General features: G+C 42.3%; 1 protein-coding gene across 9 annotated transcripts in view; it reads right to left on the reverse strand.

The window, feature by feature from the left end:
* ANK3 (ankyrin 3) overlaps positions 1-25359 on the reverse strand; it is a 347448-nt gene that overhangs the window by 299058 nt on the left and 23031 nt on the right. For 7 of the 9 annotated variants that reach the window (XM_063406085.1, XM_063406077.1, XM_063406076.1 and 4 more), the window contains exon 2: positions 9819-9857. The exons of the other annotated variants lie outside the window; for them this stretch is intronic. In XM_063406085.1, the coding sequence (XP_063262155.1) occupies positions 9819-9857 (39 nt within the window). The remainder of the gene's footprint in view (positions 1-9818; positions 9858-25359) is intronic. 9 annotated transcript variants of the gene reach the window in all.

The following is a 25359-nucleotide window of genomic DNA, read 5'->3' on the forward strand; positions in this document are numbered from 1 at the left end:
CATCTATCAAGATCCGTCAAATATTTGCTTCAACGGACCTGAATCAAAATTAAGTGTTTATTCCTACAATCTGTTGATTTATAATGCTAAAACAATGCACAGATTTGTGCTCAACACACATTACAAAGATTTAAACTAACACCGTCAATAAATTCAATTTTTCTATGCCTATAGAACTTTAAGGAATCTTTTCAAACCCGGAACTACACAAAAAGGTTCTCTACTAAAATGTACAAATTAAAAAAAAAAAAAAAAAGAAAAAAAGAAAAAAAGAAGACAACACAGACAAGCACCACCTATAACTGCCTTTCCATTAAGCTCAGACTAAGGAATAAAGTCCACCAAAAAATCAGTGATGCTCTTAGTGGGGGGTGGGTGTACATGACTCTGTTCTTGTCTGGTTTCTGCAATTAAAAAAAATGAAATTGGTCATAAAGAACACAGATTTTCCATCTTAGCAAGAAAATAATCTTCCCCAGCTCATGTTTTTGCCCATGATGGTAACTGGCAAGTGATTTCCCTGCCTTTACCTCCACCCACAAACTTTTCCCTCGTAGTTCCTCTCCCTCTGCTGTTGAGGGGGAGCAGTGAGAGAGGGGCTGGGTGGGCATCAGGAGAGCACAGGACAATCCCTGGAACCCTGCACAGCCCTCCTGGGCAAGGCCAGGTACTCATGCTGCAATATTACACTCTGTAGAACTGAGCATGAGGGAGAGGACTGACAGTCTGAAATCTTCACCAGGAAGATTCAATGGTTTTGTAAATCAGGAAGGCCTAAGGAAACAGAAAAAAAAATTAATTTATTTGGAGGGATCAAAAAAAATTGAAAGGAAAAATGTCAGTGAAACATGGCTATACCAACATGTTCTCTTTACCCCTGAGGCATTTTTCTATTCCTCTCAGCAGCTGGAAGGCAAGTGGGAGAAAGAAGCCTCTACTTGAGCAGCCAAAATGTGAAGATGCTCCTTGTCATGAGGGCATGCACACCTCAGGCATGCAAGGAGCAACACCCAGTGTGCACTTAAGGCTCAGGACTGCACAGCTGCAGCTTCTACAGCAGAACTGCTCAGGTGAGGAGAGCAGCAGGCCAGGGGAGATGCTGCACAGAGCTCAACAGGACTGTGAGGATCCACCCCGTGCTCGTGGTGCAGCTCTGAGAGCAGCCCCACAGCGGGAAAGGGACACTGAGGGTGGTGTTGTTGCCAGGCTGATGGGAATAAGTTTGTGTGCTGCACTTCTAATGCACAGCCCTGCCCTCTCCCAGAACAGCTCGCTTCCAAGTGCTCCAGCAATCTGCTGAACACAGAGCTTAAGAGCCATGCAAGAGCAGAAATTGTGCAGCATGACACTGCAGAAGGTGGTCCCTGGGGGAAAAGGGCTCTCCTCTCATTGTCCACACAAAACAAATAACCTTTGTGGCTGCTGAACAGCTCTTTGTAATAATTCAGGCTTGTTTTCACTTCAGATTAATCTTTCCTCTAACAAATATGAAAAATACAGTAACTCTAATGCAGAGGAAGAACTAAAAATCTATAAATGAGCACCACAGGATTCAAAGGACCTTGTAAAGGATGGCAGAGAATTAAAATACAAATGAAAGCATGTTCTCTGAATCAAAAGTCAAGTAGTTACAACTCAGATCTCTCCAAGACGCTGGGATGGGGAGGATGAGGTTTATTTAAAAGCACCCTTCATGATACTATATTATTTAAGTGGCAGCAATCAAAATCCACAACAAGTAATATTGATGCATTACATGCAGAAACCTCAGTGCTGGGACTCCAGACACTCTGCAGACTCTGAAAAGATTCCAACACTCCTTTTAGGAAATACCTGAAAGGATACAGTACCTTAGCCAAAATTTGAGATAGGAAAAGATCATTATACCAGACCTTACACTTCTACTGCCAACTTACTGCCCTATTAAGGGGTAACAACCTCCAGTTTCAACAGGTTTTCAGAGTTAAAAAAAACCTGGCTATTTCTGCAGCAAACACCAGGTAACCAGACACTTAGTGGATATATCAAAGTTTGCATCCCCCAAGGTACAAAAATGATAAAGGGGAGCCCTTCTGGTCTGAAATTTAATCTTAGAAACTGTTTATTTTCTCAAACACCAATCCACTACTTCAGTCTTCTTCCCTAGAGCTCTAAACTGTATTTCACTTTGCTGTCCAAAACATTTACTCAAATACTCTTCAGTGGTCAGCAATTTTCTATGGATAATCATCTATTATTTCTGGGCATAAAGCTCTCCTGGGAATTTCCTGCAGTGCAGTCCTGAACTCCCATGAGGGGTCTCAGCCATTGTGTGGTCTCAGTATCTGCTGGAAGGACAGATGCTTTTGTAAAGGCTTTTGCAGAAAAAAGAAGTCAACATAAGGAGAACACGCATCATCCAAGCTCTTCAATGTGCCAGTGGAAGTCAAGGCTCTGCTGAAGAAGTGTGTGACAGCAGCTGCACAGCAGCCTCTGGCTCCCAGGTAACTTAAACTGACTGGAGAGGTAAACCAGGGGCTGAAAAGCTCTTTCCTTCTGCCCAGCTCGGGATCCTTATCTTGCTCCACCTCTCCAAAGCTTTCCCTCATCTCAGTTCTGTATGGAGAGCTGCTAAACATCTCCTCAGTCGTACCAAACAAGATTCATACATGGAATATTTGGAAATACCAACTCATCTAGCCTCCAAAGAGCATTTACTATCACATTTAGCATCATTTCCCATGGCAAATAAAAGTCACAATGCTGTCTGGAACACGTGAGAGTAAAATTTGCTGTTTTCTAGCCAAAACTGTTAAAAACCTGTAAATTCACAGGTTCAAGTAATCCATATGATGGCATAAGTAAGAGCACTGGCATTGGTTTCAATACCACCATAGACTTGAGTTTGAAAAACCAAAACACTTATTATCCTTTAGGGCTGCCCAGTCTTTCCTTGTTAATTCAAACTAGAGTGCTCACTTCCCACTACAATTATAAGTGGTCTCCCTCTCTAATGATTTTTAAGGATCACAAGTTGATATTTGGTCAACTTTCAGTTTCATGTGAAACCTCTTTAGAATAAACACTGCTTTTCTGAAACTTTAAATGGGAGAAATTAGCATGAAGTTTTTTCAAGCTCGAAATCAGTGAATTATTACAGCCATGAAAGCACCTTAGAAAAAAGAAACCTCTCCACATTCATCAACAACTGAAACTAACACAGAGCATTAAAGGAGACCTACTGATACAACTTTTACTATAACAACTATGAACTAAGCTCTTATATTTGTTGCCCTATTTTTCTCATTTCTGTTCACTGTTTTCAATTTCATTCTTATTAATCTCAAAGCTCTCAAAGCAGACAAACCCTCAACAATAAACTTGATCATAAAAAAAGCGTCAACTCCAGTTAAATGTTTGGTTTAAATATATTTCTATTCTAAGCAGGAGAAACAACAGCAGGAAAAGACTGAAAGCTCTGACATTGTGGCATTGACCTTGAAACAATTTGTTTCAGTATTACTTTCCACTTAGCTCACTAGTTAAGCCCTAACAATGCAGTGGATCATTACCAGAAGGAAAAATATTCCTACTTTCTTGATATTTTGCTGGGCCACATGAGTAGCATTCCTGTTTATGGACCCTTCCAACCCGCTGCTTTTTCCTCATGACAAAATCTTACACATCCCCCACGTGCCATTTCCACACTGTTTATGCAGCCACACTTGGAGCATCTCCTTGCTGCATGAAGGACCTCGAGTGCCTTCAACACCAAAACCAAATTTGGGTGTTCTGACAGCAGGAGGCAATACCAGAACAGCTTCCCATAAGTTGCATCAGTGGGGTTCATGTTTCACTATCTGCCTGTGGCCTTGTGCTTCAGAGCAATTTCAGCTTCTATTTATACAATTTTGTTGCCAGAAAGGCAGTTTAACTTGCACTGGAAGCCCCAATGACCATTAGCCAGAAATCTTATACTTAAGATGCCCATTTTCAAAATCTTTACAAAACCAGTAAATGGTTTGATGAACTCCTGATTCTAAAACTCCAGGGGAGGTCATAAATGCCTCAGGGCTACATCATTATTATTAACACGTGTAGAGAAAAGTGAAAGTTTTTAGCATATGCAGTGTATGCAACACCTTTAAATCACTGAAACAGTTCCAATTTACATAACTATTCCATTTCAAGCTGCAAGAATTTGCTAGCAAAAACTGTTTCAAGTTGCCAGGATTTTTAACAAATTCAAAATGGACCGCATTGATCACTTTCTGCAACAGCTTATCATCAGATGGTTGATTGCTTGTAATCAACCTGAGCACAGGCAGTGGAATTTCTCTAGAAGTAGAATCACATTTTTCCCTTTGTACTAGTACCCAACTACATTATATGCATAAAGGAGAGTTGCCACCAGATTTTTCTAGTCCCATACACGGATCCATTGTGTCTCTGGCATTCCTACTTCAACCAGTTCAGCCCCTTCTGCAACGGGACCTTCTTGCCCCCCATGGCAGATCATTTCTTGGTCACAAACTACCACTGCAGAGCAGTTACTGCTTGAATTTCCTCCTCACAGGCTCCAAAGCTTTTGGGTTCCTCCTCTTTTAAACATCTCTGGGACAATATTTTTTCATGATTCTGACCCGACTGAAAAAACATTGCAATAAAAGTTATACGGCTTCTCTCTCTGTTTTTGACAGAAGACTTCCCTGGCTCCCACTCCACGGAAGCCAGGCAGTCCTGCTGCTGGCAGGATGTGAGAATTTTGGGTAGTTTCTATTCATAAGAAGTACAAAGTCATCTGTTTTTCTAAAGCAGACTGCCCCAAAGTGGCTGGAGCCCTGAATCTTCAGGGAGACTTCACTAATTCTCTCCCTCCTTTTGGGTGATCTCTTGATGTTGCTCAAGACAGGGTTTGTTACAGAGCAGGGGTTTCCCTGTCCTTGGGGATTGTTCCTGAGAGCAGCCCCTGCCAGGACTGAGGTTCCACTCATTTCCTCTCCTCCAATGAGTGCTGCCCAGATGGAGCCAAGTGATCACATAATGGAAGTCTGGAGGCCAGCCCAGAAGCTTTGCCATCCTCTGCTGGGGCATCACTTTGTCCTGTTACTTCAGAAGCCAGGAAAGTATGTTGGAATATAAACCTCCTGGCCAGCATTTTGCATATGAAATTGCTGAATTAGGAAATAAAAAAAATTAAACTTACTTGTAATTAAGAGGAGAAAAATTCAAATTGGTAATCTGTTTGAAAGAAAGGCAGAAAGTGCTAACAACTGTTACTGGGATGAGGTTTTATCCCTACTGAAAAAAAACCATACAGGAATACAGAAAGAAACAACCAACAGAAAACACTTAATTTCAAAAGGCCAAATAATTTTAAAAAAACCCAAACCATAGGTCACTGACACTAGGAGAAGATAATTGTTACTATTCTGCTAATTGCTGATGTTATCAATGGCCACTACAACCTTTCTGTGGTTCTTAATTACCAAGGGGCAATGCAAATTTTGCTCCTATTTACTATATGATTGTCTGATTGCGTGCAGTAACAAAAACCAGATCTAAGTTAAACTTGAAAGAACAGCCTCTCAGTCTTGCTGAGAACTGTTAATTTATTATTTATGTATTTATGAAAATGTTCTGAAAGGAATAGTGTACAGTAAGTTCCCAGCTAAAGCAATATTCAGCTGTCAGAAATAGCTGTGCTAGCTCGCTGGTTTATACTCCTGAATACTGAAAAAAGAAAAATCTTCTTTCCCCCCCATGGTTAGGAGTTTTCACATTTGCACAGCAGACAAAACTTAAATTGGAATTCACAGTTATGATAATGCTTTTAAACACACACAACTGTGGAATATTTCCCTGCTTTACCACCCAGCAAATTGTATCTAATTACTCCACCTGTCCCAGTTCTCAATTCCCAATATGATTTACACACAATTTTGTGGCATTTTTAAGTAAGCTGTCATTTTTACATCAAATGAGGCTCAGGTATTTAAAACTAAATCCCTAACATTACCTCTATTCTGCCTGCAAATCAGTACATGTCTGTCTTGTGATTGCAGTGCTCTGAGTAGAATTTTACACTTTACAAAATAAATGTTTATTTTACAAATGAAAATCTGGGTTCTTGCTTTTAAGTACAGGAACATGCAAATATCCTCTGTGTTAATAACAGCCTCCTCTGGGACTTCTAATAAGCATAAGCACAAAAAAGGCAAAATCAATTCATTTACTATGCAGTTGTATTATATTTTTATCTTCATAAAGGAGCACAAAAGACCTCTGATGCACATCAAGGCTAACTATGAACACAGCTAAAAAGGCAATATAAAGTGCACACCACTAGATAGTTTTACTATCAGCTGCAGAACCAATGCTGACACTGAATTTTTCTTCTTTCCACTGGTTGACAATAAAACTGAATTTTGGAGGAGGGACCATCTATTGCCCAGGCACAGATCATAGCTATAACACATTCTATGGCAAAAGTGTGAAACACAAATATTATGTTTTTCAAGTAATCTTATTTTCCTGAAAATTATTTTGGTGGGGTTATTTTCATGCCACACATTCCTGCGCAGAGACTCCAAAAGGCTCCTCAGTTACTCCTACAACTGCCAGGTTCAAGGTTAAAAAAAACAACAAACAGAACAACTTTTGCACTTCCCAAATTCCAGGATCTGGCAGTGCACATCCATGGATCAGCAAACACCATATAAACATTAACAGTGCTCAGTCATCCCGCAGGGTTTCTGCAAGGCCCATTTATTCTCCACGGCTTTGGACATACCACAAGTGCCACCTCATGCCACTGCCTTCCAACCCTCACCCTCGCAGTCTGGGTTGGTTTTTTCCAGTCCTTACTTCTGGCTATTTCTATTCACTCCATTTAGCTTTAAACAGGGAGGCCTGCAGATGCCAGCTCTCATTTCCAAGCCTTGGTATCACAGCCTTGACCAGACAGATAACTGGCACAAAAGACTCAAGTGGGGAACTACATTTCTAAAATGCTGCCATCTGATTCTCAGCCCACACAAATATGTAATTTAAGTAATGAAAAAAAAGCTTTCGTCTCAAACATCAGCTAGCTCAAAGCTCTTGAAATAAGTAAAATGCTGGAATTTGTGTTTAGTCATGACAAGTTAGAGGTGTAACAGTAAGAAATAACCTTCTGAACAATAAAAAGAACATCCTTAATGTCAGGCAAAGAGTAAGCAATTACATTTTTAAAGACTGCCAGTTTAAAAATATGCAATGTAAAGAACTAAAATGGTTTTAGCTCTTTTTATGGTTTTGTGGAGTCTTTATATATTTTTTAAGCTTTGCCTTATTTATAAAATGGTTTATATTCCATTTTACTTTCCTCACAAGAAAATTGAAACTAATTTGCTAACAAACTTCTGTCGGTGAAATTTAAAGAAAAATGTGTTTCCCTCAGCTATTGAGACATAGAGTAACTCACATACTGGAGTAATTTCTAAGCCTTGAAGGGAACAAGAATAGGAACTGAATATTATAGCAGAACCCAGGACCAATACAGGCCTCGTGCATGGTGACACTGTGGGCACAAGAACTGGGAAGGAAAGTGGCCATCACTGCTCAGTACAACTTGGAGATTCCCACTATAAACAGTTACCAGTCAGCTGTCCCCTCTGCTCAGTGCCACAAGGGGACAAGCAGAAAGCAAAAGAAGGGAAAGGATTGCCAAGCAGGAACATTTCTGTTTGCTGGACAATCCTCCCTTTCCCCCTCACTATAGGCAATGCAAGGTTCAGTTTCAGGCTGGGTGTGAGCACAGCCTCCCTGCACAGCACTGCAGCAGGTGCAAGGCTAACAGCCAGGTTCAGCTTCCTTAATTCAAAAAGCTTTATTGCCCAGAGTCCAACAATTGTACAACCAACCTTGGCAAACCAACCAACCCAAAGGCAGCAAAAAACCAAAACAAGTTAGAAAAAGGCTTTCCTCTTTCTTCCCTCCTTTCTCATGGAAGTGGATTACCAGAGCATTCAAAGGGGCTTCCAGTCCCCAAGAAGATTAAAAACAAGAGCCATGCCTCTTCCATTACACGCATTAAGCTCAGCAGAAGGTATCTGAGACTGTCCCAGTTAGAACATGGAAAAGGGATTAAAGGCAAATAGTGCCAGTTTCAGCCACCTACTCCCTCCAATTCCTCTCCAGATCACACTGTAATATTCCTGCTTTATTTAAATTTATGACACTTTTAAAGTTCTAACAGAGCTGCCAAGAGACTTCTGTACCAGTCCATGTCACAGTGTCAGTGTGAGAGCTGAGTGCAGCTGCTTGGAAGGTTTGGAAGTGATCAGGAATGTTCCTTTTCTGCTGAGATGGTGGCAGCTGCAGGACAAGTCTTCATCCTTCTCAGCTGAATCAGAGTAGCTCAGATGACCACATACAATGTTTGTAACAGCAAAATTCAGAGCACTTCTAAACCTTCATGCTTAAAACACAAAAACATAGCCTGGAAAATGGGGTGACAGACTTGTCCACTGAAGCTTGTTGTACTGCCTGACACTTTAACCATGTCACTAGGGCCAGCAGATCTGAAACACAAGCAGGAGACAGTTCTGCCAAATGCTTTTATTGAAGAAGAGAGATGCATCAATACAACAAAAGGCATTTATTCTATTAAACAACTTCCACACCTAGGGAGAACAATGGCAAAGCTGAGATATGCAGTCAGCATAAGCACCTGAGCAGATGATGTCACAAGTCTGTAAACATCACACTCCCACAGCCCAGTGCTCACATTCGCTTCTGCAGGTGACAGTGACAACCAGGAGGAACGACTTCTGTCCACCTGCAGTGCAAAGCCACAGAAATATACCTTGATTCTCTGTGCAGTAAATCATCCTCTGTCTTGCCTTTTAATTAGCCAAGGAATACAGCTAAGATAATTGCTAGCCAGGCAGAAGGAAAAAAAAAACCCACACCCAAACAAACAGATGAGGGAAAAGAAAATGAGAGAAGTAGCAAACACATTCCTGTCCAGAATGTCCTGGAATCTGGTGATTTTGTTCACCTTATTCAAACCTGACATAAGAGAAAGTAGTGTACACCAGAAAATTGGACTAAACCCAAGGGAACAGGGAGGAAGTTGCACGTTTGCCAGCTCTTAGGTTTCTCACACATTTTTCAGGTGGCATTTTAGAGGGAAAGGGAATAATTATTCAAATGCCAACACTATGCACTAGTAATACAGGCACAGGAGTATAACATACCTTTATTTGTCTTCAAAGTGATAAATAGTTGCACATTCAACTGATAAGGACACAGCTGAACACTAAGATATAACTGTATGACTACATACTTATATTTTCTAAGCATGGACATGGAACAAAATTGCTTTCAACCACAGGTTAGCACAGCTCAAACGACTGACAGAGGGTTTTTGTTTAAGGATAAGCAAACTCTGTGGCAAGTGGTCTTTAGTCAGGATGTTCTTGTTATATCAAAGGTGTGTAAACCTGCTCTCCTAAACAATAGGGTCTTCCATGTGGTTCATGTGAAGAGTTACTGTTTATTTATTCACATAAACAAGGCAAGATCTATGATGGGGAACACAGCACCAACACAGATTAATTAGAAGAGGCTCCAAAATAGTGAGGACAAAAGTATAAGACCATAGATGGAGACATTCTCTACAAGAACTCAAGAAGATCAAGCAGCCCCAAAAATTTTGCTGTGCAGCATTCTGTGTTTTCCAGTGGTAAGCTCAGCATTGTAACAGTACATTGAGGATAAAACCAAAACAAACACTGTTTGTATAAACACTGAAAACCCAGGGAATGAACCAAAGTGGGATTTTGAAGGTTTACCTTTCTAGGGTTTCTTGGAGGGTAGAATTTGTGGTATATCTAAAATAAAGAAATTAGATTGATGAGAGTTAAAACTGGTAGACAGAACAATCTCTGCAGCAGTACAAAAAAACAGTGCTTAAATGCAAAGATAACATTAGCAGGGTCTACTGTGGAGCAATCTGCAGCAAAGATCCCAGGAATGCACTCACTGGACCTTACAGAAAATACAGTGTGGAGCATCAGCACCTGAAGCATGAAGGCACAAACACACCATGTAGCTAAATAATGTCACAATAAGCGTTTCACATCCCACTGAGTGATGATGTCTCATTATGTGATGGGGATATTGCATGAATCAGGGTCCTACATGAAAAAAAAGTTAAAATCTGTGTGTCCTGCAAATCTGTTCATACAGTTTTTCTGAGGAGATCCACGCAGTGTCATAGGGCAAAAAGATTAAGTCCCTCAAAAAGGAAAAGAAAATAAAGTTAAAGGGTGTGAAATATTGAGATGCTAGGCAGAAGGAAACGTCTGCACAGCACCAAAGAGAGCATGGCATCCCTGCAGCACTGCCAAAACCTACAGAGAGGCAAAGAAACTCCAAGATGAAGTCTACAGAGAAAAAAAAAAAACAGAAGGGGGAAAAAAACCCCACAAGAGTATAGAGACAGAGCCATGGTGTTCAGCACACTCTTCCTTTAAGCATCTCTGTGCTTTGCATTTGAGCAGCCACAGGGCTTGACCAAATGCTTTTCAACAAGGAGAGCAGGCAGAGATATGACTGCATAAACAAAATCTTGGCAGGGGTTGGGAAAGAGGCCAAGCAGGTACCACGGAGATAGGACACAAGAGCCCAGAACCCTTCTTGGATCTCTGCAGAGTCAGGAGTGTCCAACTGCTCAGTTCCTCAGGTGAAAAAGCAGGAAGCTGAACTTGCCAATCTAATGAAGCACTGGCTTTTTATGGAAGCCCATCTGTTCCAACTCTCCGGCTCAAAACACAAGGAAATGTAAGAATCAAAAAAGAATGCTAACACGATTCCAGCAAAGAACATTATTCTACTTGCTCTGCTCAACCTATTTGAAATATAGATTTATGTGATCAGCCCAGCTGTTAAGATGAAAAGCAAAGGGGTTTTTCTTTTTTTATTTTTTTTTTTATTTCAGGAGTTGTCTGGAGTTTGTGGTTGGGTTTTTGGTTGTGTTGGGGTTTTTTAAAAAGTATTTATGTATTCCCACGGTATAGCTGCTCCCTTTGACGTGTTTAATTTCCATATCCACTACAAAACACCGGGCCAAGCTTTAAATTGCAGAAACATCTCTGCTTTCATTGTGAAAAAAGCATGCAAAAAAGTGGCAAGATTTAGCTGGAGTATGTGCTTTAGTGTCACTGATTGGCCAGAGTGAATATCATCTGAGTAAAAATCCCAACTTTATTATAGAAACAATCCCACCGAGAGAACACTGCCTAGAACTGCTAATTTTTTTTTGTACTCTTCTACAAGTTACTTAAAACTCCTTTAAGAAACTAAGCTTAACATTTGCTTTAGGTCTTGTCACAGTAAGAACATAGCAATTATTTTGAAATGGTCAAAATTCAGAATGTATTTACTATTAGCACTATCTATCTAAAGATCACCTAGTTCTCTGTATTCATATAAAAATACAAGACGCTCAGGGTATTCCGTTTCTCAAGTAAATATCTTATGTACAATAACCCCAGTAATGAAACCAAAATATTTTCACATCATGTCTCAAGTTTTTATCCTAAGATTTAATTTCAACACAAAACGCTTTACTAATAATCAGGGGGAAAAAAAATCACATAGCATTGTTGAACAACTCATTAAAATTTTCTCACTACAAAGACAAACCAGAAATCCTTTCAGCAATTATTTGGCTATAATTCTAAACAAACAATATGTTCTGCCTCTATAAACACTGTCTTGGCTTTAACTTATAAGTTATGCAAAATATTACACAGATCACTCAACAATTCATCCTTAATGTACCTGAAGAGGTCTTTACAACCCCTAGTGAATAATGCATGTTTCCATTTTGCCATTCTCCTACAGCATAAAAGGAGCGGCTTTAATTCAGCTCTGCATTTGAGATCTGAACACCACCAAAGACCAGTCAAAAAGCTCCAGGAGAAATTGCTTTACAGCTCCACTCTACTTCCCAAATGGAAGAATTAACTAGCCCTAAATATATTTGAAATAAACCAGCATCTGAAGCGATGGCCATATGCTGAACTGTCACTCTCCCATCGTGAGTGATGAATTAAGCTGGCTGTGTGGCTGGCTGCTTACTACAATACTGTTCATGTCACTCACATATGCTGCTTTGGCAGTCCTTGCAGCTTTTTGTAAACCAAGCCCCGCGTTAGATCTGAGAACAAATTGCAGACCAGCTCAAAGCACTGAACTCCTGACTGGTTTCCAAAGAACTGGAAGAAATGCTACAAAAGACTGGAAAGGTATAAAGAGAAATTGCACTGCCTTTGAAACCTGCATGATTAAAAGCACGAGCAATATCCAGCCAGCTAGACACGAGTGCAGTACTCAGAGTTTGCTGGGATCTGTGCAATCTGTGCAGCTTTCCGTCATCTGGGATACTGCAAAGCCTGTGGTAAAGAGAATGCACAGAGGGAGAACATTCATCCACAGCACCTGGGGAATATACACCAGGAATTTCACTATGGTTAGCACAGGCTTCTCACTGAGGTGAGCACTTGGAGCTTTTCTCCATACTTGGCACAGAGGTAAAAGCATCCAGTCCTTGTGTCAGTGGCTCAATAGTCAAGAGGCGTCACAGGGAAATGTGCAAAGAGCAGTGAAATGCTGACAGCAGGTATGTCTGAATCCCTGGACAAGATTCTGGTTATTCAAGAGTTGCAGCACAACAAAACCCAGCAAATCAATCTTTGGAGCACTGGTATCAGAGGAACAAACCACCACAGTGTGTCTGTGGTCAAAAAGACAAGAACTCAGCTCTTGAGTGTGTTTTCTTGCAGTCCACAGGAATGTCAGGCTCCACGTTACCCAGAATTTACACTAGGAATAAACTGTTATTTGACAACTTTATAATCGAGGTTCCCAGCATTATCACATGGACATCTACAAAATCTCTTCTGATAAATTAGAAGTTGAGGGATTTGGGTTGCAGATTTGTGGTGAGGAGAAAAGTGGAATACACCTTTACTTTCTGTAAACACAAAAGTAGGTAGAAGGAGTCCTCTGAATTATGACACTTCTCATAAGCTGAGCTCTTCTTGCTCTTGATTAATTTTCTCTCTGTTTACTTTTAGGCTACACTGAAGCTTCTGTAAATGACAGACCTACAACACTGTTCTTCCACAGCTGCCTGTGTGCCTTGTCCAAGAGACAAGCAGAGTTGGCAGAGCCCAGCTGCAGAGATGCTGTGGGCAGCAGACGGTGCAGGTGAGGTACCCATGCCCATGGTCACCCTGAGTGGGCTGCAATGCCCAGGCTAAACCCAGTGTTAAATGCAGAGATGCACACAGCTGGGAATGGTGCTTGTGAAATACTGATTTGAGGTTGGTACCCAGGGACAGGCACCTGTGAGCCTGACCCAACACCTTCACTGATGTCTGTTATCCTGCTTTTTCAGGCTGTGGAGATTACATTTTTGAGGAAAGAAATTTGATCACTTTCCATCTGTAAAGAACTTGGCTCCAGGTTAAGCATCCCAGACAAGGTCTGCCCTGTTATTTGCTCCATGATCAGAAGGAATTTGAAATATCCAGTGTTTGCCATTGCCTGGAACAGTCACTACGTGCCAGACAGTACCAGTTACACTGAAATAGCCACTGTCACACATAAAAGCTTCACCAACCCAATAATGAGAAGATCAATGTGGTAACAGTAAGGCTTCACCTTTATAAGACACAGACATGAGCAATATCCATCAATTTCAACATCAATTCCAATTAAACAAAATATTTAACTGTGCTATTGGTAGAACTCTAGAATTTTTATGCTAGGGTAAAAGTTTTAGACAATCATTTGAGTTACTGCTTTTGCATGTCAACAATAATAAGAGTGTAGCATTTCTGGGAGAGGTTCTAAGAGTCCCCAGGGCCTCTTCTGTCACATACTCCCTCTCACACCCCTCAGTCTTTGTTCTGAAATCACACGGGGACTCAGGTTAGTCCCATTACTCACTAACACAAGTAGCCAGTAAAAACAGACATCACCAATTCTCCCTGAACATCTTTGCACATTCTACAGGAGATTACTACTTCCCCTCTGAGTTAGCAGCAGCACCCTCAGCTGATGGGTGAATTCTAAAGAGCTCTTTCTCACTCGGAGCTGGTACATTTTAAATGTTGAAATGATGTGTCTGGTCCCATTTCAACACAGGCTTTTGCAGCATTTTAATGTCTTGCCATTTAGTGCCTGGAATCCAGAAAAGGAGATACAAGTGCTATTACTGGTAGCTAATGGGTATTCTTCTTGAGTTCAACTGCTGAACTACATTTTGAATAAAGGGCTCCATTCCCACAGGGAACAACCTCCTTTCATTATTGCCCAATGCTTAGACTAAAGGAGAATTCTCTGCAAGTATTAAGTAGGGGCAATGTTCATATTTCTATTTCTAGGTTCCCAAACAGATTGCATTGCACAATATAAAGTGAATACAGAGCACATCCAATACCATAAGTTCTGTAGCTGGACATTTTCATATTACAGTCCTTTCTTACTCGCATTTAAAAATGGCTTTTTATTCAGAGCATTCCTCTGGATAAAAACAGACTTGAAGATATGTATTAACAGCAGAAAACTCTACTTTTTGAGCTGTCCCACCCAAGATGTGCCACAAGCTCCCAGCTGTGTGCTCACAAAATTTTTGTCCGCCTTGGCCAGCTGCCCCACACCCTGCTGAGTCACCACGGCATGTGCTGCCAGCCAGAAGCCACATCCTCGCTCAGGTGTCAGGGTTCCCTCAGAAACAAAAGCCACCCTCGAGTGATTATTCTCCTTATTGATGTAGAGACACCCCCACAATGCAGCTCAGCCCTGCTCTGAAGCAGCACTCCTGCAAGGTTATAGTGGCTTCCAGTGTATCACTGCCCCCGTGTAAGGAAGGGCTAAACCCAGCCCTGCAAGGCACATCCTGCAGCTCTGCTGGCTGCAGTGGGACCTGCCAGCCCTGCAAGGCACATCCTGCAGCTCTGCTGGCTGCAGTGGGACCTGCCAGCCCTGCAAGGCACATCCTGCAGCTCCATTGCCTGCAGTGGGACACACAGGCCCTGCAAGGCACATCCTGCAGCTCTGCTGCCTGCAGTGGGACCTGCCAGCCCTGCGAGGCACATCCTGCAGCTCCGCTGCCTGCAGTGGGACCTGCCAGCCCTGCGAGGCACATCCTGCAGCTCTGCTGCCTGCAGTGGGACCTGCCAGCCCTGCGAGGCACATCCTGCAGCTCTGCTGGCTGCAGTGGGACCTGCCAGCCCTGCGAGGCACATCCTGCAGCTCCAGTGCCTGCAGTGGGACCTGCCAGCCCTGCGAGGCACATCCTGCAGCTCCACTGCCTGCAGTGGGACCTGCCAGCCCTGCAAGGCACATCCTGCAGCTCCACTGCCTGCACTGGGACCTGCCAGCCCTACCAAGGCTGCCCTTGGCACAGCAAGTCCTGAACACCAGCTTCAAAGCATTGCTCCTCTGCCACACGTCTGCAGCTGCTGCCACAGCTGCAAAATGAGAGTATTTGCACTCAACCAGCACTGCTGAGCACACTGCTGCTGCTGCTGGAGATACAGCAAAGTCAGGAAAATTACTCACCTGTTTCTGGAATTCTCTCCAGATAACTGCATGGTAACTAATGACAGATCCCCTCAACACTTCTCTCTATGCCCTTTCTGTTCCTCCATACAGATGCAGTAGAACACTTCACAGAAGTCAGAGCCCAAAGTCCAAGCCTTTGAAATTCCTTTATGGGTTTTTTAACTCCAGTGCAAGCCACACTTTTAATCTCACCCCAGCGAGGACTAAATGAGAACTTGGTTTGTTCAGGCCACACATTCAGGGAAAACCATTTTCTGTCTAAGGAGTGCTCAGATGGGAGAGCACCCAAACCATCTGAAGTGCCCCTAGTGACACTCAAATATTTGCCAGGACTTAGAGTTGTAGACACCTAATTCTAACTTGCATTTCAGTAAGGCTGCTTTTCAAAACATGATTAAAATTTTAAGACTGTTGACGAAATCACATTATCATCTAGTGAAAAGGATTTTCTCTTAAAAATATTATGAAGACAAAGAGCAACTTCTTTCCTAGTATCATAATAATAAATGCATAAAATGTTTCTTATTTAACATATAACATGACTACACTTCTAGAATGTTGTAGGATTTAAGTTGTCTGGGTTGTTTGGCTTGGATTTAACTACTCAGCCAAAAAAGAAAAATTTCTTTCAAGACTGAAGTTGCTGCCTTCCTTTGTATTAATAACTTGTACAGAAGTGCTGTGTGCATTAGACAATCTGCATGTTTGCTCAATTACAGACCTGCAAGAGGCTCAGCCTCCAGTTTAACATTTCAGTGCAACCTACTGGCATGCTAATTAATAGCTAATCAGAAAGTTCCTAATTAGTACACCAGATATTTACATTCAGACTCGCTATTTTTAAAAGCTAATGACTTATAGCATTTAGAACGGTGAAAATAAATCAAAGCCATCCCATGCCACACAATTTACTTCCAATATTTTTCAGAAAAGAGTCATTAACTTCTACTCAAAATGCACTTGTAGGAGACTGTCATCAATATTAGGACAGCAAAAATAACGGCAAACAAAATTCCATGGGTATTATTGCATAAGGTTTATTTTACCAAATCCCTTCCCCCTCACCCATGCAAAATTAACATTTCTATTAAAAGAAACAGCTGACATAGCAAGTTAACAAACTATGTCTAATGCCATGCAATTAACGCTCTACTCTTATCAACAGGAACATCTACTTAGATATCAGAGGAATACAGCCCATGGTTCATTTATTGCTGAGCAAAAAGAACAAAAATAATAAAAAATTGGGAAAAGCCAAACTGAAACCCAGAAAATGGCTCAGCAAACCAAAAAGCCAGAGCTGAATGCCAGGTCCTCCTGTCAAGGTGCTCCTGCTCACACACAACTTTCAGCTGCACCCATGACCTACCTTACAGCTCTACTGAAATGATGAAGAAATGCCAAAATTATCCACTCAGCAGAAGACTCTTGCCTCTACTGGAAGTGGATAAACAGTGCATAGAAGTGTTCACACACTGTCCTTGTAACAGCTTTTATTTGGCATTCACTGCTACCTTCACAGATTGCTCTCAACAAACAACAGACATCTAAAGCCATCATGAGAGGCTATTCAAAAAGTGTAAGTTATGTAACCTAAACTTCACTTTTCATATGAATGTTTGAGGGTTATCCTCCTCCTGGTAGAGAACAGGATCATTCCATAAGAGCTGCTCATGCTCTGAGTGAGCACTTCAAATCAAATGCATACGAACCACCTACAGACTAACACTATTTCAAGACTGATTTTTGCTTTCAATATATTTTTTTCAGTCCACCAGAAGAAAACAACACTCACAATTTCAAGTTACCAGGCAATAGCTTGGGCTATTCACTTATGCAATGGGTATGTTTCTATGTAAAAGATCACAGACAATGAATTTCCAAGAAGCCAAGCATCAGCTCTGCCTGCAAGGTTAGGTTAAGGGCACAAGAATGCATTTTGAAGCACAACTCATTCTTGTTATCATGTCAGATATTTTGGGCTCTCTTTTTCTTTTGCACATTAATTCCAGTGCTTCAGGGAAAGGCCTCCACAGGCAGAGCCTGAGCACGCCTCTGGTGTTTCTGACAGAAAACAAGAACTGGCTGAAGCTGGCTCCAGGAAAGCTCTAAGCTTGAGCAGTGTTTTCATCTTACAAACAACAAACATCAAATCTGGGACAGACAAGTGTCTCCTGGGCTTTGTGTTTCTATACCTGTGAGGATGACTGAGGAGCTTTAGCCTCTCCTCCCTCTTCTTAATCTAATTGGGAAAAGAGGGTGGCAAGAAACACACAGAGATGCCCCACACACCCAGCATCAGCAACCTGCAGAGGTAGAGCAAAATTGTTCCAGCAGGTGATGCCAGTTAAAAACTCCCACAACCCCAGTGCAACTCTGGCAATTTATTCCAGAGTCTTAACTCCTTTAAAAGGGTTCTTTCCTGATTTCCAGCAGCTATTCTTCATTTCTTTAAATTAGTTTGCCAGACACAGGGAGGGGGGGAAGGAGGGAAGTGACAGACAGAAAAGAAAATATATAAAAATGAGCTTCCCATCACTTTTTACTAATCAGTTCTAGATTTATATATATATATGTAGCTAAATCTAAAGAAGCTTAAATGTCTCGTCATGTTAGCATTGCTCTTCACCGTGCAGATTAATCATACTCCACTTCCTGCTTTTTAATATAAATCAGTGTTTGAAAATCTTTTTCTGTTAATTACAAAAAAAAAAAAAAAAAGAGAAAATTTTTAAAAAACCCAATCCTTGCTAGAATAAAAAAAAAAAGGGACTCAACAAAGAATCAATGGCAATCAGGCTGAAAGCAAAGCCTGAACTGGTCATTGCAAGTGCCCATCTTCATTGATTCAAAGGAGCCATGTGTTTTAACTGTTGCTACGCCCACGTACAAATTACAATTATTAAACAAAGATAGCAGCTGCTTATCACAAGAGATTCTCAAGCTGCTGCAAGCAAAACTTCAAGCTGAAGATATTCTTTAAAGGGATTAGCTCATTTATCAAATAAAAGTATTCCCCCCTCCCAGTGGTTTGTTTATTTTTAACCAAGCCCTTAAAGCATGCTGCTCCTAATCACATTTGAGGGTACTGTGAGATGGCATTTTCAGGAGCACTGGTGTGACCCAGGCCGTGCTGTCTGGCTCAGCTGGAAGCCAAACCCAATCTGAAGAAACATAGGAAATACAAAAAGCCTTGGCCTTCCTGGCCCTCAGCTTTTAGTGTGTTAAAAGACAGCACTGCTTGGAAACAAACTCAGCCATTTGATTATCAATTCACATTTAATATCATGATATTCTCTAAGCAAGGGTATAAAAAAAGTATTTTTCAGCACAGACATTTGGAAAGTGAAACAGCTTACAGAAAAGACTCCAAAAAACATCTGAAATTCTAAATGCAGTTAGGAAAGAGGCCAAGGGATCTGTACAAACCCACTCTATCAACTTAAAGAAAAAAAGCATATGACTTGATGAAGTGATTTTGAGTGTTTAAATCTTTAAAGAATTTGATTCAACTTAAGATCTTTGTTTAAGTCACCATTTTTATCTGCTAAGCACAACAAAGAAACCATCAGAACCAGGAGCCTTGTGCTGTGTGGCATTCCAGAACAAAATCCTCCCAGATGTGTGACATCTTTTCCACTTTTCAGAACACTGCATTATCAGTTTCTGATATTTGATTTTTCAAATTGAACAGGTTTCAACATCCCACCCAACTGTGTATTTTTCTATGACTGAAAGAAGAAACTGGATGAACATCTCCATAATTGTCCCATCTAAAGAGGCTCCATAGGGATGTTCCCCTTCCGTATGGCACTCCACATCTTTGAGAGCATTTAAAAGACACACAGATTTTTCACCAGTTTTTGATTATGTATGTTATAGAAACCAAAAAATGTACAAATGGAGAACAAAAATTGAGACAAGTAAACAGCCTGTCATTAGCCAGGCACTGACAGATGTTAATTTGTCTGTCACTTCTCTAAACAACTCCCAACATCAGAACAGACTCTGTCAGTGCCTAGAAAGCTGCCCTGATCCAAAGCTGGCCACCTGCAGTGTGGTTCCACACCAGCACTACCTCCTTGGGCCCTAAGCAAACCACAGCAAGCAAAGGTAATTTGCTTTCTCTCCCCAATAAGGAAAAGCAAAAATTATGTTCAAAGAGGGCAATTCTGAGACACACTGGGATGTGCACAGCAATGTGGTTACTGCACAGGGTCACACAGAAGGAGCTGCAAGCTCAGATCCACACACATGCAGAAACACGTGAAAAATGTAAACAGGAAAAATGTAAACAGTGTCAACACCATGATTTTAACCTCTCCAGAGGTCGGGTTATCCCTGGGTGCTGCTTTTTGAAAGCAATCCTCCTGCAGCCTGACACTGTGCTGTACTGACCCAACAGCCACAACCTAACACACCAAACACACCTGCAGGGAGAATCACCTCGGGAGAGCGTGGCAATGTTATTTCAACATTAAAGCTGCCCCGAGATCATCTCAGATTTACCCAAACAGATTTGCTAGCAGCTCTGCTGAAGGTACCTAATGGTGGGGGTTGCCATAGGAACACGGTACAACTACACACTTTGCCATGACAACCAGGCCTCCCTGGAATACTAATGAGTGCCCATGGCAACAGGCAGCTAAAGACAAGATGTCTGGGGACCAAATATTTCATGTATCATTTATAACAAAAGCTATAAATACATTTGTGCGCTTCCTCTGTGAGATCTGACGGGTTTTGGTACGCTGCAAAACGCCACATATGGGGCAATATCACAAAGTGTAAAAATTGTGTGGCTGCAGTATAATTGGAAAATCCCATTTCAAGGCAACGCCGTGGCTGAAGTTCAGTTCCACAGACAGCAACAGAAACCTCTGTGGTCAGCACACCCCACGTGTGCCTTGCCTTGCACACAGACACTATGGGCAGCTCACAGTGGAAGAGTTACCTGCACACAGGGCTTTGCCTGGGCTGTGTCCACCAAAGAGCTGCTTCCCACCCAGTGCAGAGCGCTGTGCTGAGCATGGATCTGCTCTCCAGATGGCAGCTGCTGCCGCTCGTGTTGGGAAGGCAGCAGAAAGCACTGCCTTGGTATTTCAGAAAAGGCTCTTGACAAGAGATCCATGTTACTTTACAGGAATGTTCCAGCAACTCAATCCACGAGCAGTGTTTTGCATTTATTTGTTTACAGGAAAACCATGCACTACAGCAAATTACACATCAGAACAAAATGTTGGCATTAAAAGTGAAAAAATCATCAGTTAAGTGACATCCGGTACATTTTTTTTTTAAGTGCTCTCTCTACAGATGAATTTCAGAACACTTTCTAGATATTTTGCACAGATTATCAAAGTCTAAGACATTCTCAGGCATCCTGCCAGAAACCTCCTCTCGTTTAAAAAAGAGGCATACCAGCTGGAAAGCCAATGCTGCTTGTCCCAAAAGTACTCTGTGTGATAAGTCACATCCAGAGACAGCAAAATTTTAGGTCCCAGGAATCACAAGTGCCAAGATTCAGCTCACACCAGCAGTGCAGAAACCAAAGGTAATAAGTCCTAAGATTTTTCCTCATGCCTTATTATTTGGTTATATTAAGTTATAAAAGTTGATTGGGTTGTAAGTCTCCTTGCATGAGCTGCTTCTCAAAAGTACAAAAAATAGGAAAGCATTAATAAGCATAAAATTAATTTTCTCCTCTTCCTAAACATCCATTCTATGTGATATGTATTTATTTACCATATTCCAGGTGGAAATAGAGCAACTGCTGCATTTCCTCAATGACAGAGCACAGAGGTCAGCAATAAAAGATAAAGAGTTGTTCTTTGTGTGAGATACTTCATGGTAGTCCCGTGGCTGCAGAGCTGCTCAGGTGCCAGATTCTCACTGCTTTTGACCACAGCTGAGGCTGTCCCCGTGGGAAAACCCCCAGGCCCTTCAGCAGATCTCCTCAGGCCTGGAAGATGCAGCCCCACACCCAACAGGAATTTCCTGGCCTGGATCAGGTGCATCAGTCCCCATCTTCACCTGCTGACACTCAGGGGGCAGCAGGAGCCTCAGGCACACACACTGAGGAACCCCACACGACCGGGGCTGCATCACTGGCTGTGTTCTCACAGCTGTACCCCAAACAAGTCATCCTCCAGTGAGCTGCAGGAAGGTCAAAGCCACGTAATCTGGGAAGATTCCCACACGGGGAAGGGGTGGAATCATGACCTCAGGAGGTGGCTAAAGGATGTGTAGATGTGGCACTTCGGGACATGGTTGAGTGGTGGACTTGAAGATCTTAAGGATCTTTTCAAGCTTAAATTATTATTCTATGATTCTATGACTGTATCTGAGGCCAAAGTGTTACAGAATGAAATACCTCACTAGCAGTACAACCCAGCACAGGAGACTAACCTGGACTAATCACTGGCAGATCCCTCTTCTGCTCCCAAATGCTGCTGGCTGAGGCCACAATGTTCTGAATGTATGTATACCAACACAATATTAAACCAACACCATCCCATTCACAGTTATCAGATGAGTGCCAGCACTGGCCATGATCACATCAGGAGGTTCCAGTGAATTACAATTCTGTGTTAACTGGCATGTTTGGAGGGACCTAAAAAGGTGTGGGATGAAACAGCAACACAAAATGTAGGTCATGGCCTTGGCATTGAATTTAAGATCTAGTCACTTTAAAGAATAGCCAAGGACAAAAAAAAGTTATCAGGATAAATGAGCACTTTTGTTTCATAAACTTCAATCGATACAGATTAAGTCACAAACAAAAAGAGAAGAAAAGGCAAACTGCTTTTGTAAGTGGTCCAGCACAATGCAGATTTAACACATTCAACAAACAAACATAGCCCACCTTGGGCCTCCAAGCAACAAAGTCTCTCAGAGGAGCAGAACTTGCATTACTTTTGTGATAAAACACATCATTACTCTACAAAATTCATCATCTTGAGTCTAATCTGTTTGCACAGGACTGATTCCAATGATTAATTTTCAACTACTTTAATTCCTTTAAATACCACAGAGACCAACACACAGTCCAGCATTTCTTCTGCCAGCACAGAGATCCAGTTTTAACAGGAGCTGACTACAAAGACAGGAAAAGCACATTTGCATTAAATTTCAAGATTACACAACAGCCTATCTAAGCATGCATGGCAAAGACTACTTTTTTAATTCTAACCCTATTTTTCCATTAATATTTTGTGTTGTTGTTTGCTGGTTTGAGGTTTTTTTACCCCAAGCTGGTATTTTTCACTTTCTCCCTTGCACTCCTCTGTCTTCGGGACTGTTTTATGTCAGGGGACATGACAGATTGTTCAACAGTATCTCCTACTAAGCATAATACAGAATTTAATTGATCTGTGGCCAGCAGGGGCAATTACTGCTTAGGGAAAAAAAGAAAAAGAGCTAGGGTGGGCACTGAGTGATGAACGCTGTCAATGGATAAGCTGTCCCAAGACAAAGCAGTAATTTCAGCATGACTGCAGCTAGAGGCCTGGCTGCATATCTGCACTTTATTCCCTCCCAATAGCAAAGGCAGGGACATGCACACAGAAAACCAGTGTTTCATATGTGGAATGCACTTGCACACCGTGACCACAGCCTCTGCATCACTCTGAAAAATACAAGGACCCATCTTGCTCAGGAAGGAGTGGCAGCACTGCCAGGGATGGCAGCCAGGCAAGCAAGGCAAGTTAAGAACAGCAGCAAGATGCCATTCGTCAAATAAACCAAATTTCTCCCTACATAACTGACAATTAAAAAGGTTTCATCTCCTGGAAAATATGGGAAGTCCCATAAGTCCGATCTAAGAAATACACATTAAGATCCACCCCAGTCAGTTTGGGCTATTAAAGCCTTAAATCCTCTTAATCCTTCCCATGCTATTACTGACTTTGTATTTCCTTGTGAAAAAAAAAAAATCAACACCTTTCTGCGAGGTTTTTTTTTTAAATCCCTTTTCTCAGTTAATATACTTAGCTAGCAATAACCTCTCCATTCCCCCCTCAGCCCCCCACACTACAGATATTGAATAGCTGTGTTACTTCAGGGAACAGTCATAAGCGTGAATGATGGCACTTGAACGTGCTAAACTGATTAAATGCTGAAAGGAAGGATCAATTACCAGAGAAGGGCGAGCTGGGGAGCCATACATAACACACTGCAGACAGAACAAAGAGCTCCTACTGCCCCGACTCAGCACCATCTGTGCAGCCCAAAAGAAAGGAGAAGCATTTAGGAGTGCTTGCTTCCTTGCAGCTTAGGGTGTCCACCTTCCACCAAGACAGTCAGGCAAGAGCAGCACACACTCACAGAGTGAAACTTCTGAGAAGAGAGAGGGAGAGAAAGGAACTACACGCTTGGGCAGAGGCAGATGTGCTTTGCTCTCTCCAGCGTTTCACTCAGCATCTGTTTGTCCACTAGGACATTAAAAGTCTATTAGTTCTATTTCGGATTAAAAGCACTCACTTCCAGGAGTCCTTGTTTAAATGCACACAAAGGGAAGCACAGGAGACATCACAAAGCTCCAGCCTTTAGGAGGAGCACAGAGTTATATCGTTAGCAGAGCACTTCCAGAATATACGCAGGAATAGCCCTCAGGAGAAAGGTTTAAACCAGAACAGCAATCTCATTCCTGTTCTTCACAAGACGTTCTGTAAAACAACAGTCGGTATAGAAAGCGTAACCTTTTTTTTGAGTGGGGTCAAAAGACAAATGCACATCTACAGGGAAGGGAAGAGGGAAGAGGGAAGAGGGAAGAGGGAAGAGGGAAGAGGGAAGAGGGAAGAGGGAAGAGGGAAGAGGGAAGAGGGAAGAGGGAAGAGGGAAGAGGGAAGAGGGAAGAGGGAAGAGGGAAGAGGGAAGAGGGAAGAGGGAAGAGGGAAGAGGGAAGAGGGAAGAGGGAAGAGGGAAGAGGGAAGAGGGAAGAGGGAAGAGGGAAGAGGGAAGAGGGAAGAGGGAAGAGGGAAGAGGGAAGAGGGAAGAGGGAAGAGGGAAGAGGGAAGAGGGAAGAGGGAAGAGGGAAGAGGGAAGAGGGAAGAGGGAAGAGGGAAGAGGGAAGAGGGAAGAGGGAAGAGGGAAGAGGGAAGAGGGAAGAGGGAAGAGGGAAGAGGGAAGAGGGAAGAGGGAAGAGGGAAGAGGGAAGAGGGAAGAGGGAAGAGGGAAGAGGGAAGAGGGAAGAGGGAAGAGGGAAGAGGGAAGAGGGAAGAGGGAAGAGGGAAGAGGGAAGAGGGAAGAGGGAAGAGGGAAGAGGGAAGAGGGAAGAGGGAAGAGGGAAGAGGGAAGAGGGAAGAGGGAAGAGGGAAGAGGGAAGAGGGAAGAGGGAAGAGGGAAGAGGGAAGAGGGAAGAGGGAAGAGGGAAGAGGGAAGAGGGAAGAGGGAAGAGGGAAGAGGGAAGAGGGAAGAGGGAAGAGGGAAGAGGGAAGAGGGAAGAGGGAAGAGGGAAGAGGGAAGAGGGAAGAGGGAAGAGGGAAGAGGAAAAAAAGAAAAAAGAAGAAAAAGTGGAAAAAAAAGACAAAAAAAGAAAAAGAAGAAGAAAGGGGGAAAAAAAGGAAAAAAAAATTTAAAAATCCTCGTCACGACCCAAAGGGAATTTCCTGACTGCAATAGCCACTGATGTGACTCAACACTCTTGGAAACAAAACTGTGTCCTCCCTGAACTAGCCGGCACTACACTCGGAACAGGCTCGTTTGAACAAGACACGCATCTCGAACCCCTGAGTGTCCGGGGGGAGCGCGGCCCGG

This window comes from Prinia subflava, chromosome 9 (genome assembly GCF_021018805.1).
Source record: "Prinia subflava isolate CZ2003 ecotype Zambia chromosome 9, Cam_Psub_1.2, whole genome shotgun sequence".
Lineage (NCBI taxonomy): Eukaryota > Metazoa > Chordata > Aves > Passeriformes > Cisticolidae > Prinia > Prinia subflava.